Here is a 27,001-nt window from a genome sequence, read left to right on the forward strand (position 1 = left end):
TCATGGCTTATGTCTCATATTCTTTTTTTTCTCCCTGGCTTATGGAGCCCATAAAGGTAAATCACATGAGGTATAGTCATGAAGTTATTTTGAAGGTATATTGTTCGGGATCTTTCATGCCAAGCTATGGAATTTAGACTTTATCCATTAGGCAATGGGACATTATAGAAGATTTTTGAGAAAGGGAGTGATATCAATCTACTACTTGTATTAGGAAGTTTGATTTGACAACAACATATAGAATGGATTAGAGGGAAGGAGACATATCATATTATTACAATGGTCAAGCTGAGTGGTAATTAAAATGTAGAGGAGATAATGTGGCAGGGGCATTGGGATTGAGAAAGCTATTATAGATAAGAGACATTCAGAACAGAATCAACAGGTCTTAAAACCAATGAACTGTAACATGGGATGGGAGGAAAAAGGAAATATGAAAAAAATTGACTGATGTTTTTGAAGTTAAGTTACTGAAATTGTATACTATTACCTGATTTGTTGATCTTTTGATCAGGTAATGACAAGAAGAGTGGTTCTCTTATGAGTTCTTAAGTTTTAAGGACATATGAGTTCTTAGAGTTTGGGACATAGAATCATAGCTATAAAATAAGAAGTATCCTTAAAGCCCATATAGGCCAGCCCATTCTTTTATAAGTGGGAAGCAAAGACTCAAAAAGGACAAATAAATTGCTCAAAGTTACATAGCTAGAAAATGCCAACATTGGTATTTGAACCAAGATGCTCTGCCTATGAGATGCCAATGAAAAATCCATGATGAACCATCTAGCAATGCAGTTGGAATTGTGGGCCATAAGCTTAGGAAAAATATAAAGACTAGAGATACAGGTTCAGAAGTCATTTGCATTGAAGCAATATAAAATTAATCTAATATGTTTTAATTGAAGCTTTGTTTTGAGAATAAAATGAAACAATATTTTAAAAAGTACTTGATTTTAGAGCACTGTATGTGTTGTATGTGTTGTATCTGTAAAGAAATGGATAGTAGCATGAATACTAAATCATGAGACAGGAAGTATGATTTCTGAGCCCTAAATAGCTGTGTAACTTCTTGAGTAAGTCAGTTCTCTCCATGGACTTACATTTTTCCAATTATAAAATATTACTTTTTTCAAGATTTCTCAAGCCCTAAACAAAAATCCTCATAAAAATTCAATGTGGGAATTAATAATAATAGGGACAACAACAGTGAAGGAAAAGAAAACTTTTTAAATTTCCCCAGGAATATAAAGGGAAAAGATCATAATCCTGCATTGAGACTAATATTCAAGTAAGAAGTTGTCTAAACCCACTGTGGTCATATTAATTCACTGTACAGACTGTTATAGTCATGTCCCAAGATCTTATAACTGGTACAGAAAAGAAAAAAAAAGAAAAGAAACAGTGTTTGCTTAGAACTAAATATTAGATATGAAATTCTTCCCAAAAAGAGAAAACTAATCCCACTAAGAAGGAATAGCCTCTTCCAAGGAAGGATGATGTGAATCTGCCAATGCCATCCAAGAAGGCTTGGAAGAAGACAAGATCATTTTTACCAAGGGATTATTTACTACATCATGTATTTGTGAATTTAACATTAACAGTAAAGAGATCTGGGACATGTATCCAGGACTTGAGGAAGAATCAACCAAGACTCCTCAAAATTGATAACTATTCTTCGCTTTGAACAATATGTGTGAGCACAAATGACACTTAAATAAGGGATCTGGAAATCATTTTTAAGGGAGATGAAATCTTGGCCAAGAATCTGAAAATCTTAGTGGGGTGAATCGTAAATCCCTCATTCATGCCAATTATCTGCAAGAGAGAAGCAGTTTGGGGATGCAAATGGCTGGTTAGAAAGGGAGGTTTGAAAAATAGGATTTGAAATTTTGGATCATATATTCAACTAAGAATGATGAAGTCTTGCCCAGGGATGGAATGTACCTAACAAGAGCTGGTAAAAGGTTATTTAGTCCTTAGAAATCCAATCAAAAGGGCTTTAAACCAAAAAGGGAAAGAGCTGGAGAAAAAATGCCTGGATGTGTAGATAACTAAGAGATTAACTACCCTGAATAAACAAGATTAACTTTACAGTCACTCCAAATTTCACAAGAGACAAAATCCAGGAAAAGAGCCAACAATAAAAGGCCTCAGGCCTTCATAGAGAAATTCACTAAGTATGAGTAACAAATATAGTGAATCTCTGACTGGAATATGACTCGTGAAGGATATAGCTCACTATAAAAGGAATAGACTGGGTAAGAAGGAAGGGAAAGAGATTAATAGCCTTCTACTTTATGAAAGATATAATCATCTAATAACCAAAATGCTGGAGGGCATTAAGAGAATATCAACAGAGGTAGAAACAGAAGGTGTGATGAGAGTCTCCAATTATCTAGTTATTTGCTACAGTTCTGTTTCTGTCTGATCTCTGACTCTCAGAGTAGCTAACAATTTATTGGCTTTCCTTAATGAAGTCTCTCTTTCTAAAAAGAGAGCAAACAATGAGAAGCAATTCTATTTTAGACCTTATTCTCACTAATAAGAAGAAAAAGGTTGAAGAAGTGCAAATTTATAGGAACCTTGAGAGAAAATGACCATTCTATTTTAGAATTTAGGATAAAGAATAAGAGGAAACTGTGAGCATGGTTTGACCAAACATATTTGACTGAACCATTTTACCTACTTGTATTTGTGTCTGTCATATTATAATTCATTAATAAATGCTTCATACCAGAAAGAAGCTGCTATTATTATATATAGTTTACAGATGACGAAATTGAGATTGACTTGCTTAGGCTCACACAGCTAGTATCTTGGGTTGGATTTGAACTCAGTTGGCTCTGATTCCTAATCCCAGTGCTCTGTCCCCTGCATTAAAAATTTCCTGTTTAGAGTGAACATTGCCTTAGTAAAGTCTATGTCAGCAACTTGACTCTGGTCTACCGCTTGCTTTGGCCTGACATTTCTATTCTGGACATTTCTTTTTCTCCACTTTTGCTGCTTGGACATTTTATGTTTGTATTTTCTTTGTCCTTCTTTTCCTTCTGGTTTTCTGATGTTCTTACTTTGATCTAGACTAAAGTGCCTTTGTACATACTAACTCTGAATTGTTCATCGGATCTTGAACTCCCAGCTCTACTTAGAAGTTGACAATTATTCACATAATATGCATGCATTTCCTATACTCCTGCTGCTATTTTTGAGTCCTTTGTCCTATCTTCATATTCAAGTTGTTGTTCAGTCATTGTTATGTACAACTCTCCATGACCCCATTTTCTTGGAAAAGATACTGGAGTTGTTTGCCATTTCCTTTTCCAGCTCATTTTACATATGGGGAAACTGAGGCAAACAGAATTAAGTAACCTATCCAGGATCACATAATTAGGAAGTGTCCAAGACCATATTTGAATTCAACTCTTTCTGACTCCAAACCCAGTTCTCTATTTACTGCGCCACCTAGCTGTCCATAATTCCATTATTGACAGGCAACTAAATTCTGACAAAGAATATTTTGACAGATTTTTTTTGTCTTAATTAGAAACAGTTTTCAAAGTGTGATGTGATTGCAAATAAAAAATTTATTCAATGATCCTATTTGATTTCAGGGTTCCTGAAAGAAGGGAAGGAGGATCTTGGCATTCAGGATATGGAATTAATTTTGAGCTATATGATTTAAGGGGAGTATCCATTATAGACATTAGTGGTAGGTAAGAGATCGTGTTATGTATAGGTTAGAGGATTGGAATACTTCACAGAATAATTTAATATTTACCTAAGAGATAATTTGAACTTTTAGTACTTTGGGCTAGAAGAGAAGGAAAATTAGATAGCAGAAAACTAATTTTTTCTAGCTGCCTGACAGCAAATAAATTTATCATTATTGTAGAGATTTCACAACCTTAACATGAAAATCTAGAACTTGGAAGTAAGCCCTTAGACTGGCTTCTTTCTCTCTAGTCCATTTTATTCAATATAAACAGACCCTTAAATCAGTCTGAGATGAATATAGAACATGAGGTTGTCATGGGCAGAGTTGAATGGTGGGAGCTCAGAACAGATCTCTGTGGTCCTGTTTGTCATTATCCTCTTACAGAGAAGGTGGTTTTAGGGAACAGGGAGCATCATTTTCCTCATCTGGCTTTTTTTCATTACCTCCCAAGCTGTTCTATAAGCTCACAAAGCCACTTTTGAGTCAAACTATAGCAATTCTTGATGGGATCCCTCCATGTGGCCATCTATTTAATACAGAAGAGCCAGTGTTCTTATGCTTCTCCTGGGGAAATCATAGCTGCTTTACCACTCTACTAATAATAAAAGAAAAATCTAGAGCCATATGCTCTTGTCACATGTTCATGGCAACTCTGGCATTTTTCTTTATTTATAGCCCTTTTAAAGAGATCTCAGCAGCTTTGCAAAGTGCATCTTCCACACTTCCTTGAAACCCCACTTCTCAATACAGTGATTGCTCTTCCAAAATCAGTGAGGAAGAGGATATTCTGAATGAGTAGATGTAATGGACTGAAGCGCTAGTTGATGCACTGAGATCCCAAGCATGTGAGGCTAAATAGTAATTGGACCATACTCTATTAATATACATGCTTGGAGAAAGAATGGCCCCCGCCCACTCTTTGTGCAAGTTCGATGTGTTGTATAGGAAATGTTTTTGGTGGGTGGAGGCAGAGGGGCAGGAAGAGAGGCAGAGAAAGATTGCTGGCTCGTTTCTTGCCGCAGCTGCACACATTATTATCGTGATTCCCCCTTCACCTCCGATCCTTCTTCACTTCCTCAAATAATAAAGATCAAAGATTTTCCCCTAACCTGAATTCCTGACTCCAGCTGATTTTAAATATGCGGTCTTCACAAGTAGATACTTTGGTTTATTGAATTATTACATATACCAGCATAGATTCATTTTCAAAGAGTGAGATTATAATCATAGTCATCCAATAGTTTTCACACTTCTTCATCTCAGGATCTCTTCACATACTATTCAGGGCCTAAAAAAGTTTGTTACATGAATTCCATCTATTGGTATTTACCATATTAGAAAATAAACTGATAAAATTTTTAAATAACAATAAACTTATTATATTATGTGGAATCTCAAACCTGTTTTATGAAAAATAGTTATATTTTAAGACAAAAATATTTGAGACAAGTGGCAATGTATTACATGATTTTGTGAATCTCTTTAGTGACCAGCCTAATAGAAGATTGTTGGATTTTCATTTCTGCCTCTCCATACAAAATGTTGCATTGTGTTGGTTGGTTTGTTTGTTGTGATGGCCTAGCTTCATATAGATATTTAATTAAAAGAAGAAGGAGTATTTAATAAACAAATAATGTCTTGTATTATAATGAAAATAGTTTGACCTCATGGACTCTTTAAAAGAAAACCTTTAAGAACACTGAAACATTTAGATCAAGAACTGTTAAATAGAAATGCACAATATGGTTACACACACACACATACACTATATAGATAGATACGTATATATCTATATATACATATGCTTGTGTATATATGTACACACATATGTGTATGTGTGTATATATATATATATACAAATAAATATTCACATATTTGTATCTAATGGTAGCCATTTCTGAAGCAGGTTGGGGAGGGAGAGAAAAATATAAAAAATGTACTGCAGAGAATAAAATAAATTTTTAAGGAAACAAAATTGTGTGCTTTGAAAACAATATATAGTACTTATATGGTTTTTAAAAACAGCATAAACATAAATTCATGGTTTTATAGTGAATCCTCTTTTTAGGTTGTGCTACATACATGGAAATGTTCTTTGTCTTTATGTATTTAAATTCAAAATGCATTTTAAAACATTTTTTTAATTTTCAAAAATTAAAAAAATTACTAATCTAGTCTAAAAATTCATTTAATAGATGAAAGAAATGAAATTGAAAAAGGGGAAATGATTTCATAAAATGATATGGCAATTTAGTGGCAGAATCAGGATCAAAACCCAAATCTCCTGATTCCAATCCAACAAGTTTTCTCTTATATCACGTTGCTAAATTACATTTACCATTCAGATTATGTAACATAATTACACCTTTATTGAAATGGTTAAACTAAACATTAGGATACTTCTAAGGAATTCATTAGAATTCATTGAGTGAATGAAGTTTATAGAATATTGGAGCAGGAAGGCACCTTACAGACTTGCTTAACCTGGGATCCAGAGACTTTCCTTTCCACCAAGGGGGTTATGGATACATGAACTCAGATGGGGCAACAATTGTATCTTTATTTCCAATGATCCTCTAAGTGATATTGAACATTTCCCTCAATTATTTAAAAGCATTTTGAGGAGTCCAAAGGCTTCAATAGGTGCCAAAAGGATCCATCCATGACACAAAAATTTAAGAATGCCTGTTTAATTCCAAATCTCCCATTTTACTGATAAGGAAACCCAACCCAGAAAAATTAAATGATTTATCTATCATTAGCATGATATGTGGCACATAGTAGTTACTAAATGCTTGGTGATTGACTAATTGATCTCCCTGAATTATATCCGGGGCACTCAGGAAGGTTAGAATTGAAATAAAGATTTAAATAATATTCTTCTGACTCAAAGTACAGTATTCTCCCTTTCCATTAGAATATACTACCTAAGAGTCAGAGTCAATATTGTGGACCAGCAGTTCTGGTTAGTGAGGAATTCCCAATAATCATATTGTGGATGAATTAAGTCTTATGGTTGGTGAGATGTCTTGCAAAATAAGCAGATTTTAAGCTTGCCTATAAGCTTATTTTGGGAATACTAAGTTTACCTAATAAGTATTTACTTGCTTCACCCTAGGATATTATCTAATGATTATCCTAGTGTACACATTAGGTTAAACTATTCTTTAGGCATTTAAATACTATTGTGTACTATAAAACCCTAGCTCTCAAGAATATAAGGACCAAATCATTCCAGATAGCAACCTTCCAGATAAAGAGTTAATATATTATGTCAGAGTACTTTGGATTTTAAGTAGTATCTTATGATTGAGTGGTTGTTTTGCTGAAATTTTTTCTAAAGTGTAGTATTTACTTTCTCATCTTATAAAGCAGTTTATTAAATGTAATTTAACCTTCTCCTGATGACTCAGGATCACTCTTTCAAAAATCACATATCATGTGTACTATATGTTTATACAGATGGAAATGATATGGGGCATAGGGCAGAATGGGTTTTGACCACCACAAATTCCTTGATGCTTGTTTCTTGATAACTGGATGTTGTCTAACTTTTGACCACTAGAGCATATCCCCCCCTCCCCCAAAAAAAGATCTGTGCAATCTCATAATCTCAAAGACTGTTAATGCAAAAATTAATTAGCACATCAAAGGCTAAATTAGCTTTCTCTCAAGGGTTTTTTTTAAATATACAGTTGTCAATTTCTTTGTTGTTATCTGTATCCATGAACTTAAGATATAGTGTGGCATAGTAGAAAAAGCCTGAAGTTGTAGAGAGGGGAGGCTTTGAATTTGAGTGCCATCTCAGTTATTTACTAGCTTTTGGCACTATGATAAAGCCCATGAATCCCCCTTCAAAACAATGTTTTTAAATGTGTAAAATAAAATGTATAGAGTTATTAAGGAAACCAGTTTAAATAATTATCAAAAATTCTTTTAAAAGAGTAAGTCATAGACCCCAGATTAAAAACTCTTGGGCATTGTGATGCTCTCTAATTCCCATTTCTATTTTAAATGTTCTGATCCTATTCTGACTGATTTCTCCACTATTTAGTCATACAATGAACTTTAGGCATATCCTTAACAATTTGTAACCATTTTATTGACTCATATTCTGAATGTGGATGCTCCACCATTCAATAATTCATATTGAGGTATTTTGAGGTGATATAACCTTGATGGCTGTATATTTTACATCATCACCATTAAAAGAGAAGCAAATTGCCAAAGTGCTTTCCATTGTACTGATGTGGTGCAGACTTTAGGAATAACCCAGGTTATTGCTTGGGGTTGGGAATGATGTGGTTATGAATAGTGTATTTCTTAGGCTATCTTCCCATAGTTTACTTTATATAGCCAGGATGCTAAGTCCAAAAGATTGTTGGCTATCAGATAAAAGCCTGTAGGTCAGTAATAATGGAGTTCCTAAAACTAATGAGCAGCAATAATGATGGCTCCTAAATTAAAGCAATGGCTGAAGTTAAATGCAGGAGCAGAGCAAAATTAGATGCCCATCACTTTACCTAGTGATGTTTCAGGCCTAAAAACACACTTCCAGAAGGTTCTCCCTACCCTTTCTCCTATGAGCTCTGCCCAGGGAGCTATACTTGTGCTATATACTATATACTATAAATACTATACTTGTGCACAAAGTCAGAACTGGACCACCCATCAACTCTACCACTAAGCCATAAAATTAGCATATCGGTGACATGAAGCACCTGGTTTCTCTTACTTTTCCAATAAATTTTCCCTTCTTGCCTCTGGTTTTTGCTAACTTCTTTTGGAATTTAGTCCACTTTAATTGGTATCACAATTATAATAAACTTTGCCTTTTGACTTGGAGATATGTTTAAGTTTATAATTTCTTTTGAAATATTTCTCAACACTGTTATGGAACCTCAAGCCCTGATAGTACCACAATGCCTCTCTTAAGCAGAAAAACAGTTCATTTTCATTTCAGCACAATGCTAAATTCATTAATTCCTTATCATTCCCTATCAGGAAGTAGAAGAAAATAATTCTGTGCAATTGATTGAATGAATGAATAAGATGGAATTTCAGTCATTCCTTCAAAAACTCCACTGCTACATCTGCTTTGGTAGTCACTGGAGCATTAAAGGACAAATGGAATAAAACATTGAAAACTGTTTTTTTGTGATTTTAACTCAAAGACTTGAAAGTTTTCATATCAGTTTTAAAAGAAGAGCAAATGCAAAAATATACCCTTCTTTTGACATCAAGAAAATCATGATAAAGTCAGTTCCCTAAGGGCTTTCTGGCACGTTTTCCATCTATGTGGCATCCTTTGGAAATTTAAAAAACAGAAGCAGCACAGAAGACTATATAGAGGGGTCATTAACTTAGCCAGCTAAACTTTCCTTAACCTCAAAATGGGATTTTGCAACTCACTAGGTTCAGGAATATGACATTTCTGGTTTTACCCTTTGCTACTATTTCCAGAAGACTCACTCCAGCAGTGTCCTGTTGTGTCTAGCTATAACCATGTCTGACTGCCTCCAAATGACCAAGGTGTCCTCATTAATATAAGGTGCTATATTTAGCCACAGCTGGGAACATGTTCCCTTAATTTAATCACAAACCTGGTAGCCATGGGAATGACACTGCCCTGGGTACTGAGTGGAAAGGATGAAAAGAAAACAAACATGTTATGTAAATTAACTTCCTAAGTAAATAAAAAAGCTTTGATTCCCAGCTTAGGAATTAACTCCTTATGTTCTAAAGATGGTTTACTAAAATTGGCAGCAATGAAGAAGGGGGAGTATGGATAGTGATGGACTTTGTTTCATGGCATTTTCTTTGTGTCTTTCAGATTTATCAGCACTCATATACTGGATATTATTTCCTGAGCAAACTTCCTTTTGGGTAAGCTGCTTTTTTTTTTTTTGTCCTTTGAGAAAGATCTTTGTAGATATGCATGAAACAAAAGAAAGCTTAGAAAGTAATCAGTGAAAATTTTCCTTAGGGCATCAATCTGGGAATATTATTCTGTAAGGACAAAGAATCTTAAGTTATTCAGTAGCACTGAGTGACATCTTTGAGGTGTGAAATATCTGGAGAAGTGACCAAAGTGGGTCCTGATCTTTGGGGGGGGGAGTGGCTTGTGGTAGCTGCCAGAAGAGGGCAAAGAGCCCTTTGACAGCTGAGTATCTAAAATACTATTGGTGTCAGCAGGTAAAATAGAATTATTGTTAATACCTCTTGAAGGATCTTCAGTCTGGTGCCTTTTGTAGCACTGCTTCTTTGCAATGGTTTCACCTGCTTTCTGTTATTCTCAATATTTATGCTCTGGCTTCTATTGACTGAGGTGCCTTTTGATGCTTACCACAGATCTTTTGACCAGAAAGAGTATGATACTCTTACGATCAGGTCATGGCATTCCTAAGAGGATTTTTCTTTCTTTTGTTGCCTTTAAGCACAATCATCTCTGAAATATATGTCTAGTTTTAAGAAATAGAAGTGGGTTGGGGGAGCATCTAGAAAGCACAATAGATAGAGTGCCTAATGTCAGAAAGACTCATCAACCTGAGTTCAGTTCTGGCTTTGGATATTTACTAGCTATGTAATCCTCTACAAGTCATTTAAACCCTGTTTGCCTCAGTTTTCTCATTTGTAAAATGACACGGAAGAGGAAATGGCAAATCACTTCATTATCTTTGCCAAGCAAACCCCACAAAGAGTTGGACATAACCGAAACTACTGAACAATAGCAACAAAGTAAGTGAGAAACAGCTATTGGAAATAAGAAACTATGTCTCTTATTCCCTAATTTAAGAAACAAAACCTATTGGCATAAGGTTCTCTTCTTCACATGTTATAGCCCTCAAAATACTAGTGTGCATTTTTATTATGCAAAATGTAAGGAGAGGTTTGTGAGTGGCCCCCCCTCAGTTGTAGGATGGTTAAAGTTGCATAGGTTCACAGAAATGTTGGAAGTGACATTTCAGTTTCCTAATGAAATAAATAGTCTGAAGAGGAACAATTAAATAATTGTTCCATAAGCATATGTTAATGAAAGCAGAGATGCCTACATATAACAAAGTTCAAGTCAGATGCTTGTAAGGTTCTAGTCCAAGGAAACCAACATGAGAAAAGACCTTTCATTAGGAATTCAAATATTTTAAATTAGGCATATTGTATTGTTGAAAAGCATATGAACAGATCTAGAAAAGGTATAATTCAAATACCCAATTGAACTTTTGAAAAGACCAAAGCCATTAGAAATAGATTGCCTACAGTGGTAGGGTTGAAATATCAGTGGTATTTTTCATTTTAAAAAAAAAGCATATTTCAAACAGTAGCTCAAATATGCTTGACTAAGGAGAAATTATTATGTTATTTTTCATGTGGATATACATCTTCCAAGGTCATGTCAGCCACAAATATAATTATGTCTTAAGATTTATCTAGCCATTCTGGGAATAATAACATTTATTGTAGATGACAGATATTGTATTACATCTTATAATTTGAAAAAAATATATAAAAGCATTCTCTTCTCATCATGTTAAGATAACATACTAATATAACATTCATAACATATGAAAGATAATTTCAAGACCCAGGTATTCAAAGTTATCAATAACAAAAGATTTATACTCTAAAGGCATTATTTCAACATGTATAACGATAATAGCTGACATTTGTGAAGGACCTTACAGATAACATGGTAATGTTGACATTCTTTCCCATTTACAGAAGAAGAAACTGAGGTTCAGGCATGATAAATTACTTGCCTTAAGCTATGCAGTTTTCAAATGGCAGAGAATTAGACTTAAATCCAGTCTATCTCAATTCAAATTCACTGACCTTTCCCCTATACCACTGCATTGTGTAAGCAATTGATATAATAGAGGTCCTTTTGACACCTTATTCAACAAATATTAGTAATTTGATTCATATACTGAGAGACACACAGAAAGAAAGAGAGACAGAGAGGGAAGCAGAAAGAGACGGAGACAGAGCTAGAAAGACAGTTGGGAGATAAGAGAAGAGAGAGGGAGAGGGAGAAGTACAAAGAGGGAGAAGGAGAGGGAAAGAGAGAAATGGAGAGGGAGGAAGAGAGAAGAGAAACAGACAGACACAGAGACAGACAAAGAGACATCCATTAGTGGCTCTAGAACAAACCCAGATTGTGCCAAGTTTCACTAAATAAGAGAGAAGAAATGTACATGAAATAAAAAATGTAGGATTTCTCCTGCTATTCTCAAATATGCAGTATAATTTCTGGGAGTGGCTCAGATAGAAGTGAGATCCTGATCTCCATGCAAGATAAGTAACCCCATCCTACTTTCTTACTTTGATTCCTAAGTAAAATTTCCAAAGAGTCTGTATATTGTATAGACACATCTTTTGATCCAGTTCTGCCTAATGTTACCTATGTAGTAAATAGCAGTGATAGAACTGGAAATTCATGGCTTGTCATACTGACTTCTCAAAAGCAAAAATGAACCCATACTTTAGGAATGCTACACAATGAGACAGAAGCATGCTATGTCTTACGTTTGTTTGCTGTTAGGTCACTTTTGTGTCAGATGAGATCTCTAATCCTGAGGAAAGAAGCATCATTTGCTCTCCTCAACTTCACTTCATGCTATAAAGATCTTGGATTTGCTTATTTTACAGATGAGGAAATTAAGGCTTTGAAAGATTCAAACTTACTTACTGAGAATCACCCAGCTAGTTAGTGGTAGGGCTAGGATTCTCACTCAGAATAGGGTTAGTGTTTTTTTCCACTGAACCATTCTGGGTAGTACAGAAGAAGTCAAGAAAGACTCCTAGTATATCTGTGGGTAGCATCCATGAGTGTTTGAAATAACTTGTGTTTAATACAATAATAATAATTAGTAAATTTTTTCTTATTCTCTAAAAATGAAAAGATGTCGATATTGAAACATTGCTTTAAAGCAATATTTATCAGTAAATAGACAATCCTTTTTGGAACAACTTTTAAAAGAAAGATACATCTAAGAAGTATTGAGTAGCCTCCCCACTTAACTGTCCTCATTTCACCTCACCTGAATCATTATTTGGAATTTAAAAAATTATTCCTAGTGGGTCGTTTTCAACCTTTGGACTTGTTCAGCATAAAAGCACACCAGGAACTGCTAATACCAGGGGCGTTTGTTTCTTTTTCTAACCATAGATTATTCAAGCTAATCACAAAGGAGGTCTTAGTTGACCTTTTCAACCTCCTTTCCCTGAAAGTTCCTTTCTCTTCACTCCTTATAGAAGGCTGGAATGGGATGAGTTGAGGCATGTGAGTCTGACTTCCCCTAGGAATATAGTATAAGAGCTTCAGACATGGATTTTCCAGAAGTCACTTTCTCAAAGGCCCTGTATCTCTTCAGTAGATCTGACAGTTTTTGAACAAAATTTAAGCAGAATCTTAAAGCAGGATTGAAACTGTTCACCAAGTATTTTAAAGTAACAGTGGTACTTTGCCTTAAAGATATATTGGTTCTAGTGCTAATCATCTTCCCAGGTGGTTGATATAATCAACTAATTTCTCTTTTTTCTCCTCTTTCACCTTATCCTCTTCTTCCTTTTCCTCATACTCTTCCTCTTCTTTCTCTTAGTCCTCCTTTTCCTCTTCCCTCCCTTCTTCTCTTTTTTTCTTCTCTCTCTTCCTTTTGCTTTTCTTCCTCCTTTTTCTCCCTCTCCTGCTTGAGGTAATATGGTATTTGACTTGACCCAGATACAAGTCACAATTCTCCCTTTTTCTCATTGTGTAGTCATGAGTACTTTATTTCAACTCTCTGAGCCTCAGTTTCTTCATCTATAAAATGAGAATAATAATAATGGTCCTACCTACATCACAGGATGATTGTCAGTAATGTGCCTTGTAAACCACAAGAAATGCTTCAAAATATGGGTTACTTGCAATTATATGTTTTTATTCTCAACTGTATAAACAAATAGAATGACTGTTCGTGGCATGACAAATGATAGGCAGCATGGTATAGTGTAAAAATATTGGATCTGGGATTTTGGAAACTCCTCTATTTAATATGTCTGTGTCAAGAACCATTCTTATCTGGGACATAAGTTTCTTTATCTGTCAAATGAAGTTTTCTTCTATGTTTCACCAGATGATTTAAGGTGCCCCCCTTTCTAGCTTCAAATTCTATGATCTGTGGGAGCTTTTCTTATTGATCTAACCCTATTTTTATAAAATTATATATAATATATATGTATCACATATACATAGTACACACACACACACACACACATATATATATATATATATATATATATATATATATATATACATATATCTTTACAAATGTGTATCTATGCATGGATACATATGAGAGGCAAAATGGCATAATAGAAAGAGCTAACCAGGAAGATGTGAGCTTAACTTCTGACAGATTTAAGTCCTGACTCTATAATCCGAGGCAAGTTACTTAAGTTCTCAGTTCTCCAAGCAACTCTCTGAGACTCTAAGTTGTAGACAAGATAAAGACAGGCTTTGAGGAGTGTCCTCATTTATGGGTTCCATAAAATGTCAGTCCTATCTCCATGTGCATAGACTCTTATCCCTCAAGATTATGGAGTAAAATCTCTCCAAAATTTTCTAGCTGTAATATATCTGAAATATATTTGTAGGAGATTTGGAATATACAGCTTTTAAAATTTGTAGCATTATTATTTTGTTCTAATATTGTCCCATTGGCGCCACATAGCTTAGAATTATAGAATTTGGTTATTTCAGAAGAGCCAAATTTATAAGCAACTCAAAAGTCACTGGAAAGATACATTGTGGGCAAAAGCATGTTATCAATGACAACTTGCTTTTAAAATCAAGGGATATGTGTAACAAGAAAAGGAGACAGACTTCATGTGCATAGACAATAAGAAATCAAAAATGGATAGCCCAGTACGTCATTGGTAGCACTAAGATACTAAAAAATGTAGAGTAAGGTACAAATGTGTTGGTAGCTTCTCTGCAGAGTATTTTTGAATGATTTGGATAAAAATCATACTGAATGAGAAATAGTAAAGGGATTAGAATCTGTATCCACTGGCATAGGGATCACCTTCATTTGTGACTAATATAATAGAATCTTATAGATTTGTCTACATATTACAAGTTTCCTGTCTTCGAATGGTTAAAATTATTTTCTTTGCATGTAATAAGAAATATTTTACTTCATCCATCCTATTCCACATATCCCCATTGTATGGCAGACTTTTTAAAATTTATATATAATACCAGCAATCAATAAACTTAACAAGAGCATTACAGGTTTGGATCAAAGCCTTTTTTTCCAAATGTAAATATGTGAAGAAAGAATAGGATTCTGATGGAAGTATTTGACAGATATTTTCCAACTTTGGCAAGGGGAATTATTTGAATACTAAAATAGCAGAACATTGGTTTTCTCTTGGTGCTTTTGTAATTTATCAAAATCCCTAATAATGATTTTTCTAATTTGTGACCTAGTGTCTTAACAAAAGACTTGTTAGAAAAATTATTGGTGCAAAATAACTATAGCTTCCATGTCCAACAATAGGTAGTCAGGACATTTTAATATATTACTTGCTTGCTGTAATTGCTTCAGTCTTTCTTGTATTCTTGGTAGAGATTCTTCAGTTGAACTTGCTATATATTTATCATTTGGCTAGTATGGTGTTAAGTGCTAGAATAGAATAGAAGACACATTTCTTATTTTAGGGAACTTAAAATCTGCTTGAGAAAAAAAATCACTGGCTTTGGATGTTTGTGTTTGAGTGAAGCATAAACTAAAACTTTGACAGAATGTTTTCTAAGGAGTTCGGCTTTGCAGATAAGTCCCTTAATGACCACAGAGTAGTGGTAATGAGTAGTGAGCTGCCTGTATCAGAGCCTTTGAAGTATAGCACATTTGCTTTCAGTCTCTTCCTTTTCTTGTGCAATTCACAAAGGATCTGGTGGGTGAACCTTTCCCATGACATTGCTGAACATTGGCTCAGCATACCAAGCTGCCTTTATATCTTCCAGGAGTGGCTGTGACACAGTTGTAGCAAATGCAAAGTATGAAAGAAAAGAAGGTAACAGAAAGAAGAGAAGACCTGAAAGGTCATTGCATAGTTTCATATCCTGCCAATAAACAGGAAGAATTCCACTGTTATTCCTTCTGTATCATTTCAGAACCCTGGAGAGCTCACTATCTAGAGAGCATCTGTCTGTTTTTGTTTTGTTTTGTTTTTTTCCTCAGCAAGTTAAGGGAAATAAAATTAGGTTACATGCTAATCATCCCTCACTGAAGCAGGGTCAGGAAAGATTTCATAATCTCACTTATGTCCCTGCTAACTTTGTTTGGCTTATGGTAGGCCGTAGATTGATATTTGTTTCTTTTTCAAACAGATTCTGGGTTGAAAGCCAGGAAACATAGTTTGCATTCCCAAGATAGTTACCTAGTTAAACCATATTGGTATCAAAACAAAGATTACTAAGGACATGTGGTCTTCCTGTGACATAGCCACACAATTACCTTTTGTCCTCACTTGAAACATGCCACAGCATATTGCTATCCATTCATGGGCAGGAAAGCTCTGCCAGGACTACAGACTGATCTGAGTAGTTCTCAGACATAGATGCTTATGCTGTTTTATATTCATGAGCATCCAAAAAAATCTAGGCTCCTTTACAAATATGATAATCTTCAATCTGCCTGGAACTAGAAGCTTTCAAAACACAGAGACTTAACAGAAGAAATTCAATAAATATGGGAGCAGGAACAGATACATATCATTCCTTTCAACCTGTTGGGTTGAAAGTGGTCAAAAAGATGCACTGCACTTAGTGAACCTAAAGAATATGAGCTTGCATTTGAACCTTTTTATTCAGTTATAAAAGTGTTTGTGTACCCCTTCAATAATCTAAAATTCATTAAATATAAAAAAATAGTGGCAAGTTAACATTTTCCATGGAGCTTTTGTATTAGAATTCTATCCAAAAAAGATTTAAAGAATAAAATAATAATGGTGATTAAGTGAACTATTAGGGAAATTGTGATTGCTCTGGGAGTTCAGGTTGATGGGTTTCCAAACCCACTCTTTTAACCTGCCCCCCAACTAGACCAGAGTAGAAGCTGGATCATTATATATCTGTGGTGTCTGGAGCCCATTTTAGATTAAAATAGGATTGTAGCCTCCTTTAAAAGCCCATTCAGAAGTAGTTTACACATAAGCACTGGGACATTTCACATACAATCTTCCATTTGGTGGTCCCAATGATCCTGTGAGAAAGATTGCACCAAAATATTATCTTTTTTTTAAGAAGGAAACTAGGACTCCAAGAGTTCTGGTGATTTGCTTATTCATGGGAATATTTTCCCTCATCCTTTCATTCTTTTGATGTTCTGCCCCCCTCCAAAAAAAGAAATGCCAGTGAAACTTCTCGAACTAACTTGAGACTTCTGGAACCACTTAAATTATGCTATCATCTTTATGTTTTCTTTTTGGATAACTTGTATTTGTAGCTAATTTAAGTGTTCTCTGAAATGTCTCCCCACTATGACCAGGATCCCCTGAATTTAGCCCTGAAGGCTAAATTCATTTCTCCCTCATCAGATCATAAATCTTACAACTCTCTTTAAAGTATTATTTAATTTTGACACTGAACTCTATGTGTGGTTTTCAGAATGAAAAGTTTTCCAAAATAAAAATAGACATTATTTGAAATGTAATTATCACAACACTATTCTCCCATTGGGGCTTTGGACAGCAATTTTTGTCCATTTTGGCCCCAGAGGCAACACAATGAACAGTGACAGTTTGCTGAGAAGCACAATTAGGCTTGATTCTAGGGAAAATATCTTTTAATAATTGAACTTCCCAACTTTCCAAAAGTAGAGTGGGCTATTTGGGAGGTAGTAGTTTCCTCCTTGTAAAGGTATTATATTAGAGAAGTTAGATAGCTAGGGAGGTTGTATGGTACAGCAGAAAGATCATTAGCCTACAGAATTACACAACATGGATTCAAACCCCATTTATGTTGCTTACCAAAGATGTGACCTTGGGCCTGTTATTCTTCCTGAATCTCAGTTTCTTCTCTAGCTCTATAGTCTTATCACAATTTAGCATGAATACTATGAGGGAGGATTCCTGTTTGAAGTATGGATTTGAATTAATTAGTATCTAATGTTTCTTTCAACTCTTAAAAATCCTATGAGTTCAACAAGCATTTATTAAGCATTTGCCCTATACTAATAGCTGTCATTGTTATTATGTCATTGTAAAAATATTAATATAAATCCCCTCAGAAATCTTCTGTTAAAACTAAGAAATTTGTATCATGTATCTGATGGGAACAGTCCCTAAAGACTTTTATCAGTTTTCAAAAATATACATCAGAATCAAAAGCTGATAATCTAAATGTGGTTTCATCACATTGCTGCATCTTAACTCATGTCCATTTTGTCAGCAAGTATTAAACCAAAGAATTTTATTCTACTTGGATGTCTGTCATCTGTTAACTTTTCTTTTCAATCTCTTAATATTCTCTCTCTCTCTCATTCTCTCTCTCCCTCTCCTCTCCCCTCCCTCTCCCTATCTCTCTCCCTCACTCTCTCTCTCTCCTCTCTCTCTCCCTCTCCCTCTTCCTTTCCCCTCCCTCTCCCTGTCTCTCTCCCTCTCCTTGTCCCTGTCCCTTCTCCCTCACCTTCTCCCTCTCCCTCTCCCTCTTTTCTTGGAGAAACATGGAGGGAAACTAAACTCAGAACTCAGGTTACCCTTGGGCACCACCTAGTGGATTTCTGCATCTAGTCTGAAGATTTTTATTTTGAACAGTTATCAGTTAATAAAAGGTTTGAGTGTTTTGAGTGGATAGGTACTCAAGAGCCAGAAGGTATATAAAGATCATCATCTTTTTTATGGATGAGAAAATTGAGGTCTTGAGAGATGGTTTTCCCTAGGTCACAAAGGTCATGAATCTCATCGTCAACATAGGTAAAAATATGGTGATTACTTTTTTGATCTTGGCCATTGAATTTTTTTAACTTCTGAAAAACTTCACATTTAAACTGACACTCAGAAAAAATATATTACATTGGAACTTAAAAATAGGTAGATTAAAATAGATTCTGAGAATCAATCTTATTTTGGGCCTCCAGATTAAGACATATCAAAAGTCTTTAAAAGAAATTCTTTTGGTCTAATTTGATAATAGTGAAACTGCCAGAGGTGGACATTTTGGATAGGGCTCACAGTTGCCATCCAACTTGTAAAACAGTACTGTCAGCTAGATGGCACAGAGCTAGAGTTCCAGACTTGGAGTTAGAAAAGACTCATTTCCTTGAGTTCAAATCTGACCTCAGACATTTACTAATTGTGACCCTGAGCACGTCACTTCACCCTGTTTGTCTTGGTTTCCTCATCTGTAAAATGAGCTAGAAAAGGAAATGGCAAACTAGTCCAGTGTCTTTGCCAAGAAAAACATGAATAGGAGTAAAGAGTGCTTACAAAGTTCCAGGGGAGGTAAAAACCCTAGTAAAATAGATTCTATAGCTTAACGTGTTTCTCTTACATATGTAGATGACATCTGGCTAGTAGGATAATTCCAGGCTTTCCTTTGATAATGAAAGGACCTAGGTAGTAGATGGAGGGAGAATAAAGATTGTTTTTATTTATATATATATATATATGTGTGTGTGTGTGTGTGTGTGTGTGTAAACCTGAGGTCTTATCTAATATTAACTGTTGGGAATCTTTCCCCTTGACTCTCTCAAAAGATGCTTTATTTGCAGGTTTGGTTTCTCATATAACCAAGTTCATAGAAAAATAAATTTATAAACCTATGCTTTTGACCTCAGAGTCTTCTGCCTGCCAAGCCCTCCCTCTTTTGCTTTACTGAAGATTGACATTGTTTGTGCTACAAGAAGAACTGCCAGAGAAGCTTGCCTGTTTCTCATGTTCACAAATTATCCACTTTGGAGCAATCACATACAGCAGCTATGGAGCTGGGAAGGAAATGTTGAGTTGGTCTGGAAAGGTAGAACCAAGATACTCATAAGAGATATGCCTCTGATATACTGTACATAGCTTACTTCTCTATACTTAGATTTGGGTAAGAGGTCCAAACAGTAAGTTCTGTATCCATGGAATCCTTTTTATGACTATTAGGTTTACAAGAATTTCTTGCTCTTGATGTGCTCTTGAGTGCTGGTGACAATAGCAGGATTATATGATGATCAATTCTGATGGATTTGGCTCTTTTCAACAATGAGATGATTCAGGCCAGTTTCAGTGATCTTGTGATGGAGAGAGCCATCTACATTCAGAGAGAATACTGTGGGAACTGAGTGTGGATCACAAAAATAGTATTTTCACCATTTTGTTGTTGCTGTTTTGTATTCTTTCTCATTTGTTTCTTTTTTGATTTGATTTTTCTTGTGCAGCATGATAATTGTGGAAATAAGTATAGAACAATTTGCACATGTTGAACATATATAAAATTACTTGCCCTCTAGGGGAGGAGAATGGGGAGAAGGGAAAAATTAAAACACAATGTTTTTCAAGAGTGAATGCTGAAAATTATCTATGCATATGTTTTGAAAATAAAAAGATTTAATAATAATTTTAAAAACTATTTAAAAAAAAAGAGTGATGTCTATGGAGTCAAGGAAACATCTTGTTTCTGCTACTTCCTACCTGTGTAATTTCAGGCACACAGGTCATACAACTCCATGAGACACAGTTTCCTTCCTCCTTGTCTGAGAAATGAACTGGAGAAAGAAATGACAAACCACTGCAGTATCTTTGCCAGAAAACTCCAAATGGGGTCACAAAGAGTCAAACATGACTAAAACAATGACTAAAAATTGTCTTCTATTTCCAAGGCTCTATTTGAAATCAGTACTAGCAAATATAACAGAATGTTCTATATTTGCATTGCTATCTACTTTTTGAAGCATTATCATGCCTATTCTTTCATTATATTGTTCTAAGAACCCATTGTATTTATTAGGCTTCGTTAGTTAGACACTGTTGCCACCCTCCATTTTACATATGAAAAAGATAATTCAGACAAATTAAGCTAATTCTAAGGTTATCCAATAGTCCAAATAGTCCATTATTCAATAAATATTTATTGAATGTCTTCTCTGCAATCTCTTCTATGCATTGTGAGAGGATTTAGATGATGTTTGTAGTGTGGTTCCTAGCTTCATAGAATTGACAATATCATCAGAAAGATTTGCCTCCTTTGTAACTGTCTCATTATTGAAGTAGTCTGAAGACTAAGTTCCTAGACCTTTTATGTCCTGGACATAGCAACTGAAATCCCTCAACACCAGTAGTATTTCAACATTTCTTCAACAATCAGATAATTAAGACCAATATTTTCTTCCACCCTCAGATCACAATAAAGGAAAATAATCTCAACAAAAATTGAGTTTGTCATTAGATGGATAGCTCCTTCTTTCCTCCTACCTGAACTCAGCTTTTCTTCACATTAGATTGACTAAGACCAACCATCTGAAGAGCTGTGGGTCTCTTTACCATACTTTTCTTTTCAGAGTTGGAACGAGTTGAAAATGGATAGTTAATGTAATCACCCTTTCTTTTGCAATTACTATTGCCATCATCCAAAAGAGGGCTAAACTGTCTCAGCTCTGGATCACTGCAACAGCTTTCTGGCCTATCTGACTACTTGCCCATTACTAAAGCATTGTGCACACCAGTGACTTAAAGAACTTCCTAAAGCCTGGCTTTTGTCATTCCATATCTTTGCTTAGTAATTTGTGACAATCTGTTCTCTGGTAAACATAAAATTTCCTGACTTTCAAAATCCCACTTTCTTGACCAAAAACAATGGCCATTCCTTCCCTACATTCCTTTCCTGTCTTAGTCAGGAAGCTCTTCCACTGTCTTCCACCTATGATTTATCTAACCATGCTATTTTTTTTTAATTCTGTAAAATATCATCTGAATTAATCTCCATCTTTCTAAGTCTCCCCTATCCTTTAAGGTCTATTTAAATTTCTGATTCTTCTTTGGCCATCCTTTCATCTACACCTCTACAAAGAAAATTCAGTCTAAGGCTAGTGGGAAGTTCTAAAGAATGAGTTTCAGAAGCCTGAAGCCAGATAAGACTGATAAAGAGGAAAAGATGAAGTTATTTAAAGAGGCTTGTATGTATGTGCATGCATGTGAGTGTGTTACTCACCAATTAACATGAATTTTGAAAAGACATATATACAAAATGGAAGCAAGAACAATAACCAGAGAATGAAAGTATGGCAAAGTCTTATGGAAATCGTGTTAATATTGCTGAGATTCAGGATGAGCTGGGAAATCTAAGAAGAAGAAATCATGTTTTAAAGCTATTTTGTAGAAAAGTGGAAGAAAAAAGAAAGGATAGGACCATCACTCAGGAGAGATAAAACTAGGATAACAGAGGATAGTGCAGAGCAGAATAAGCTAATTTCAAATTTGCTTATTCCTACCTCCCCTTACTTTCTCATCAATGGCTTACAGCTGAAACAAACCAAGTATAGACAGAGAAGATCCAGGATGGAAGCAAAACAATTTGGAGGATGCTAAGAGATAATTTTTTTTTTTTTGCTGAGGCAGTTGGGGTTAAATGACTTGCTCAGGGTCACACAGCTAGGAAATGTTAAGTTTCTGAGGTCAGATATAAACTCAGGCCTTCTTGACTTCAGAGCTGGTGCTTTATCCACGTGCCACCTAACTGCCCCAGTGATCAATTCTTGATCTAAATCATGGGAGGGTAGAAAAGATTTGGGAAAAACAAACCATATTATTACCTTCCCAAAATGGTAAGCATATTCCTACCTTCCCAATTCCATAAAATTTTTGAGAATAGTCCATATGAATAAGAAGCACCCTTGATTGTTCTGAGTTGATTTTTTAAATTGCCCAATGCTTTTATTTTTCTTCTATGACCAACTTTATAATTCAAATGCTACTGAGATATGGATTTTTACCTGAAGAAGTGAGACTAATTTTAAAATATTGTCTACTGAAAGGCAAGTGAAATGCCCTGCCCACCTCCTTTAGGAGATTCCTTTCCTTAATTGGACAAAAATTGTTATGGCATAATTTATTGTAATACTTTTTATTTTCATGTTGACTGAATAATTTTCTTTGATACATAGTCACTCTTGTAGTCCCCTAAGTTAGTAAGCCAAAAGTTCAACAGACTTTGTTTCTTTCTTATTAACTTTTGCAGGTTGCATTACCCTTCCCCCTTCAATAATCTAAGATAACAGTAGTTTCAGTTAAGGTAATTCTCAAAATATTTATACTCAAGTTTAACTGTCTAATCTTTTGTAACTGTTATCTCTTAATGTCACTGAATATATGTCATATTTAATTATAAGAACCAGCTCATCATAGGTTTCTTCCCAAAGAACAGCTCCCCACATTTGAAGAAACTAAGATTTTGAATATTTGTCAAAATTGATAACACAAATATCCATCATTTATAAAAGGAAAAACTGTCCAGAAATTCAGGCACATAGGCCTTGGTCAAGTACCTTTCAGAAAGATTGCCTAGTCTCCTAAGCACACATACCCTGGCCAATAATCTCAAATTAATAATGCTTAAAAAGCAGGGCCTTACTAAAAAGAAATGGTCACAAGTAGAGCCTTTTCCTTCCTAAAAAAGCAATAACGCTCCACTCTCAAATCCCACTGCAGTGGAAGACTTATCCTGTGACCCTTGCATAGATCCTAGTGCTTTTATTCCCATGAAGAGTCTGAAAGGAGGAGCAAAAACCTTAAGAACCCAGTGAAATATGTGTTAGGAATGAAAACACCTGAGGAGGATTTGACAGATTTTCTATTCTTTGCATTTGTTTTTTGTCCTAGATCTGACCAACTCTGACATATAAAAACATTCCTTCAAAAAAAAAAACAATGATGGAACAAGTGTCAGTTATGTGTCTGATTTTGCCTTCACCTTTAGAGATGATTTACTGCTAAATATTAGGAATCATCAGAAAGAGAGCCTTTGGAATTAGCCCTAAGAATCTAGGTTATTGATGAAACTTTGGAAACGGAAGAGGAAAATTCTTGAACATTAAATTATACAATAGAATATATCTTGGGCGGAACATAAAATACTTTAATACATCAAGAACACAAAGTCTTACTGTGTTTATTGTAAACATATTTATTTCAGTAGAACAAGAGGTCATCTTAGTGTAAATGTTCTTAACCTAGTATTCATGAATTTTAATAACATTTTGATAAATATATTTATTGCAATATAATTTTTTTCTTTTGTCATCTTATATATTTAATTTTATGCATTTAAAAACATTATTCTGAGAGATGGTCTACAGTCTTAACAATAGTGCCAAAAGATTCATTGAAAAGAAAAAGTTAAGAATCCCTGTTTCAGATGCTCTCCTCAAGCAAATGTGTCTCATGCATATATCATTTGTTAAGCTTTTACTATGCCTCAACTGCTATGCTAAATACTTTATGACTATTTTTTCATCTTATTCTCACAACAATCATGTGGGGTAGGTGCTATTATTGTCCTTGTTCAGGAAGGAGAGACATGATAGGTATCTAAAAAATTATGAGTTGGACTCCATGTGTGAAAGATGAATTAGACTTCTATTTGACCCTAAAGAGAGAACTAAGAATATTGTAGAAGTCATATGGAGCCAGAATTTGATTCAATATAAAGAAACACATCCTAATGATTAGCCCCATCTCAAAGAAGAATGGGATTCCTTGAGATCTTTGAGTCTGGCTATGTTTGAGGCTCTATATGAAGATCAGTGATCTTTCTGGAGTATTTTTTAAGCTCTGCAATATTTTAAAGTATCACTTCATTTGCTATGGCTAAATTTTCATTTTTAGAGTGGAGATGCCCTCTGCCATTCTTCGTCTTCTTATTTCCCATCGAGATGCTTATTATATTAATATCATCATATTAACCCCGGGCACACTGGCTCTGCAGTGTCTGTTATTCATTTTGCATGATTTCCAAAATCCAATGAGAAAGATGTCTTGTATGAAAGAGGTCTTTTTTTCCTGTTTCCTAGTTCCCCAAGTGTCCTTATTATCTGCGTATTAGCCTCAAGAAGATCTCTAATTCGGTTGTATATTTTGGATGTTTATCAGAATTCATAAATGGACAGAGTAATCCCTATTGTAAAATCTACAGTCTGTCAAACTGTCTGTTGTTGATTTGTTGCCAAATTAATTCCAATCACTAAATAGTATTTGACTGACAAGAATAGTACTTGCCATTAGGCAGTGAGTTCTCTTTTTTTAGGGAAGGAATTATTTGGAATCCATTAAGATAGACTGAAATGCTCTGATTCAAAACAGTGAGAATCTTGATTTAATTCTGAAACTGTCCATTGCCTCTCTACTATTCAATTCAGGTCAAGAAGCATTTCTGAAGTATTTATGTATACAGTAAGAGACAGTGTGGCATAATGGATAGTGGTATGGTGTTTAAGAACTCTCTCTGCTACATATTAGTATTTTACTATGGAGAAATCAAATTACCCACATAATTTTTAAGACTATAGGTAACAGACAAGTGAACAGTCTGCCCTAATGAAGGTACTTTCCACCATAGGAATTCCTCAAACAAAAAGAAAAATAGTGTCTACCTTCAAGGACTTATATTCTACTCAGTTATACTTATAAGCAGACCTGTAAAGTAGATTCAAATTACAGTGAAAAGGTGCTAATCGGTATAAACAGGATCAAAACTCGTTATTTGAAATGTTTTTGAAATGTATTTATTATTATTATTGAAATTATTATTTCATTCCAAATGAGAAATCATAGCATTAAAAGGGACTCCTTCAAAGGAGAAGGTAATGTCACAGACATATATAAGCCTGTGAAAAGAAAGTGATACTTAAGAAATCTTTATATTAAGAAATGCTGATGGTAAAAATACAAAGGTTTTTTGGAACTATGCCCAAAAAGTTATCAAACTGTGCATACCCTTTGATCTAGCAGTGTTTCTACTAGGCTTATACCCCAAAGAGATACTAAAGAAGGGAAAGGGACCTGTATGTGCCAAAATGTTTGTGGCAGACCTGTTTGTAATGGGCAGAAACTAGAAAATGAATGGATGCCCATCAATTGGAGAATGGTTGAGTAAATTGTGGTATATGAATGTTGTGGAATATTATTATTCTGTAAGAAATGACCAGCAGGATGAATACAGAGAGGATTGGCGAGACTTACATGAACTGATGCTGAGTGAAATGAGCAGAACCAGGAGATCATTATATACCTCAACAATGATACTGTATGAGGATGTATTCTGATGGAAGTGGATTTCTTCAACAAAGAGAAGATCTAACTCAGTTTTTATTGATTAAGGATGGACAGAAGTAGCTACACCCAAAGAAAGAACACTAGGAAATGAATGTAAACTTCTTGCATTTTTGTTTTTCCTCCCGGGTTATTTATACCTTCTGAATCCAATTCTCCCTGAGCAACAAGAGAACTGTTGGGTTCTGCACACATATATTGTATCTAAGATATACTGTAACCTCTTTAACATGTATAGGACTGCTTGCCATCTGGGGAGGGGGTAGAGGGAGGAAGGGGAAAAATCAGAACAGAAGTGAGTGCAAGAGATAATGTTGTAAAAAAAAATTACCCTGGCATGGGTTCTGGCAATAAAAGTTATTTAAAAAAAAATAAAGACGATAATTAAGATCAAAAAAAAAAAAAAAAGAAAGAAAGAAAGAAAGAAAGATTGCTTATAAATAGGTTGTTTTTAGACATCTTTTTCTCCAAGGGTGCATATGTATATACAAGGATATACAAAAGCATGAACTGATTTACTTTTTAATTTTACTTCCAACTCTATTGTTCTATACCTCTCAGTTTACAATATCCAGGAACAAACAATAAATTAGCTTGTGAGTCTATCGAAGGAACACTTTGGGGAAGTTTCATCCATGTTGTTTGAAAAGTAATATTTTTAGATGGTAATCCATAAACTTGGGCTCTTTGGATTATGCATCCATGGAAGGGTTTTTATTAGCCTCGTGACTTCATTCAATTAAAGAAAAGGGGCTCTATGATTTAGTAACAAGCACCACTCTATAGAACAAATACAGTTGAACCATTCATCTCCCTGCCATTTCTATTTGAAACTATGGCCTTAGAAGACCCATTAGAAAAGAACACCATGCCAAAAAAAAAAAAAAAAGTAAAAGCAAATTAACAATGAAAGCTCTGTAAAAGTGATTGGTGAGGTAAAAGCCAGGTGTTTACCATAAACCATCATAAATGGTCCTAACAGGTAATTTTTTTCCAAAT

General features: G+C 34.8%; 1 protein-coding gene across 5 annotated transcripts in view; it reads left to right on the forward strand.

The window, feature by feature from the left end:
- The window catches only part of DPP6 (dipeptidyl peptidase like 6), a 1,318,691-nt gene that overhangs the window by 990,821 nt on the left and 300,869 nt on the right, over positions 1–27,001 (forward strand). For all 5 annotated transcript variants that reach the window (XM_031941254.1, XM_031941257.1, XM_031941253.1 and 2 more), the window contains exon 6: positions 9,546–9,598. In XM_031941254.1, coding sequence (XP_031797114.1) covers positions 9,546–9,598 — 53 coding nt within the window. The remainder of the gene's footprint in view (positions 1–9,545; positions 9,599–27,001) is intronic.

This window comes from Sarcophilus harrisii, chromosome 5 (genome assembly GCF_902635505.1).
Source record: "Sarcophilus harrisii chromosome 5, mSarHar1.11, whole genome shotgun sequence".
Lineage (NCBI taxonomy): Eukaryota > Metazoa > Chordata > Mammalia > Dasyuromorphia > Dasyuridae > Sarcophilus > Sarcophilus harrisii.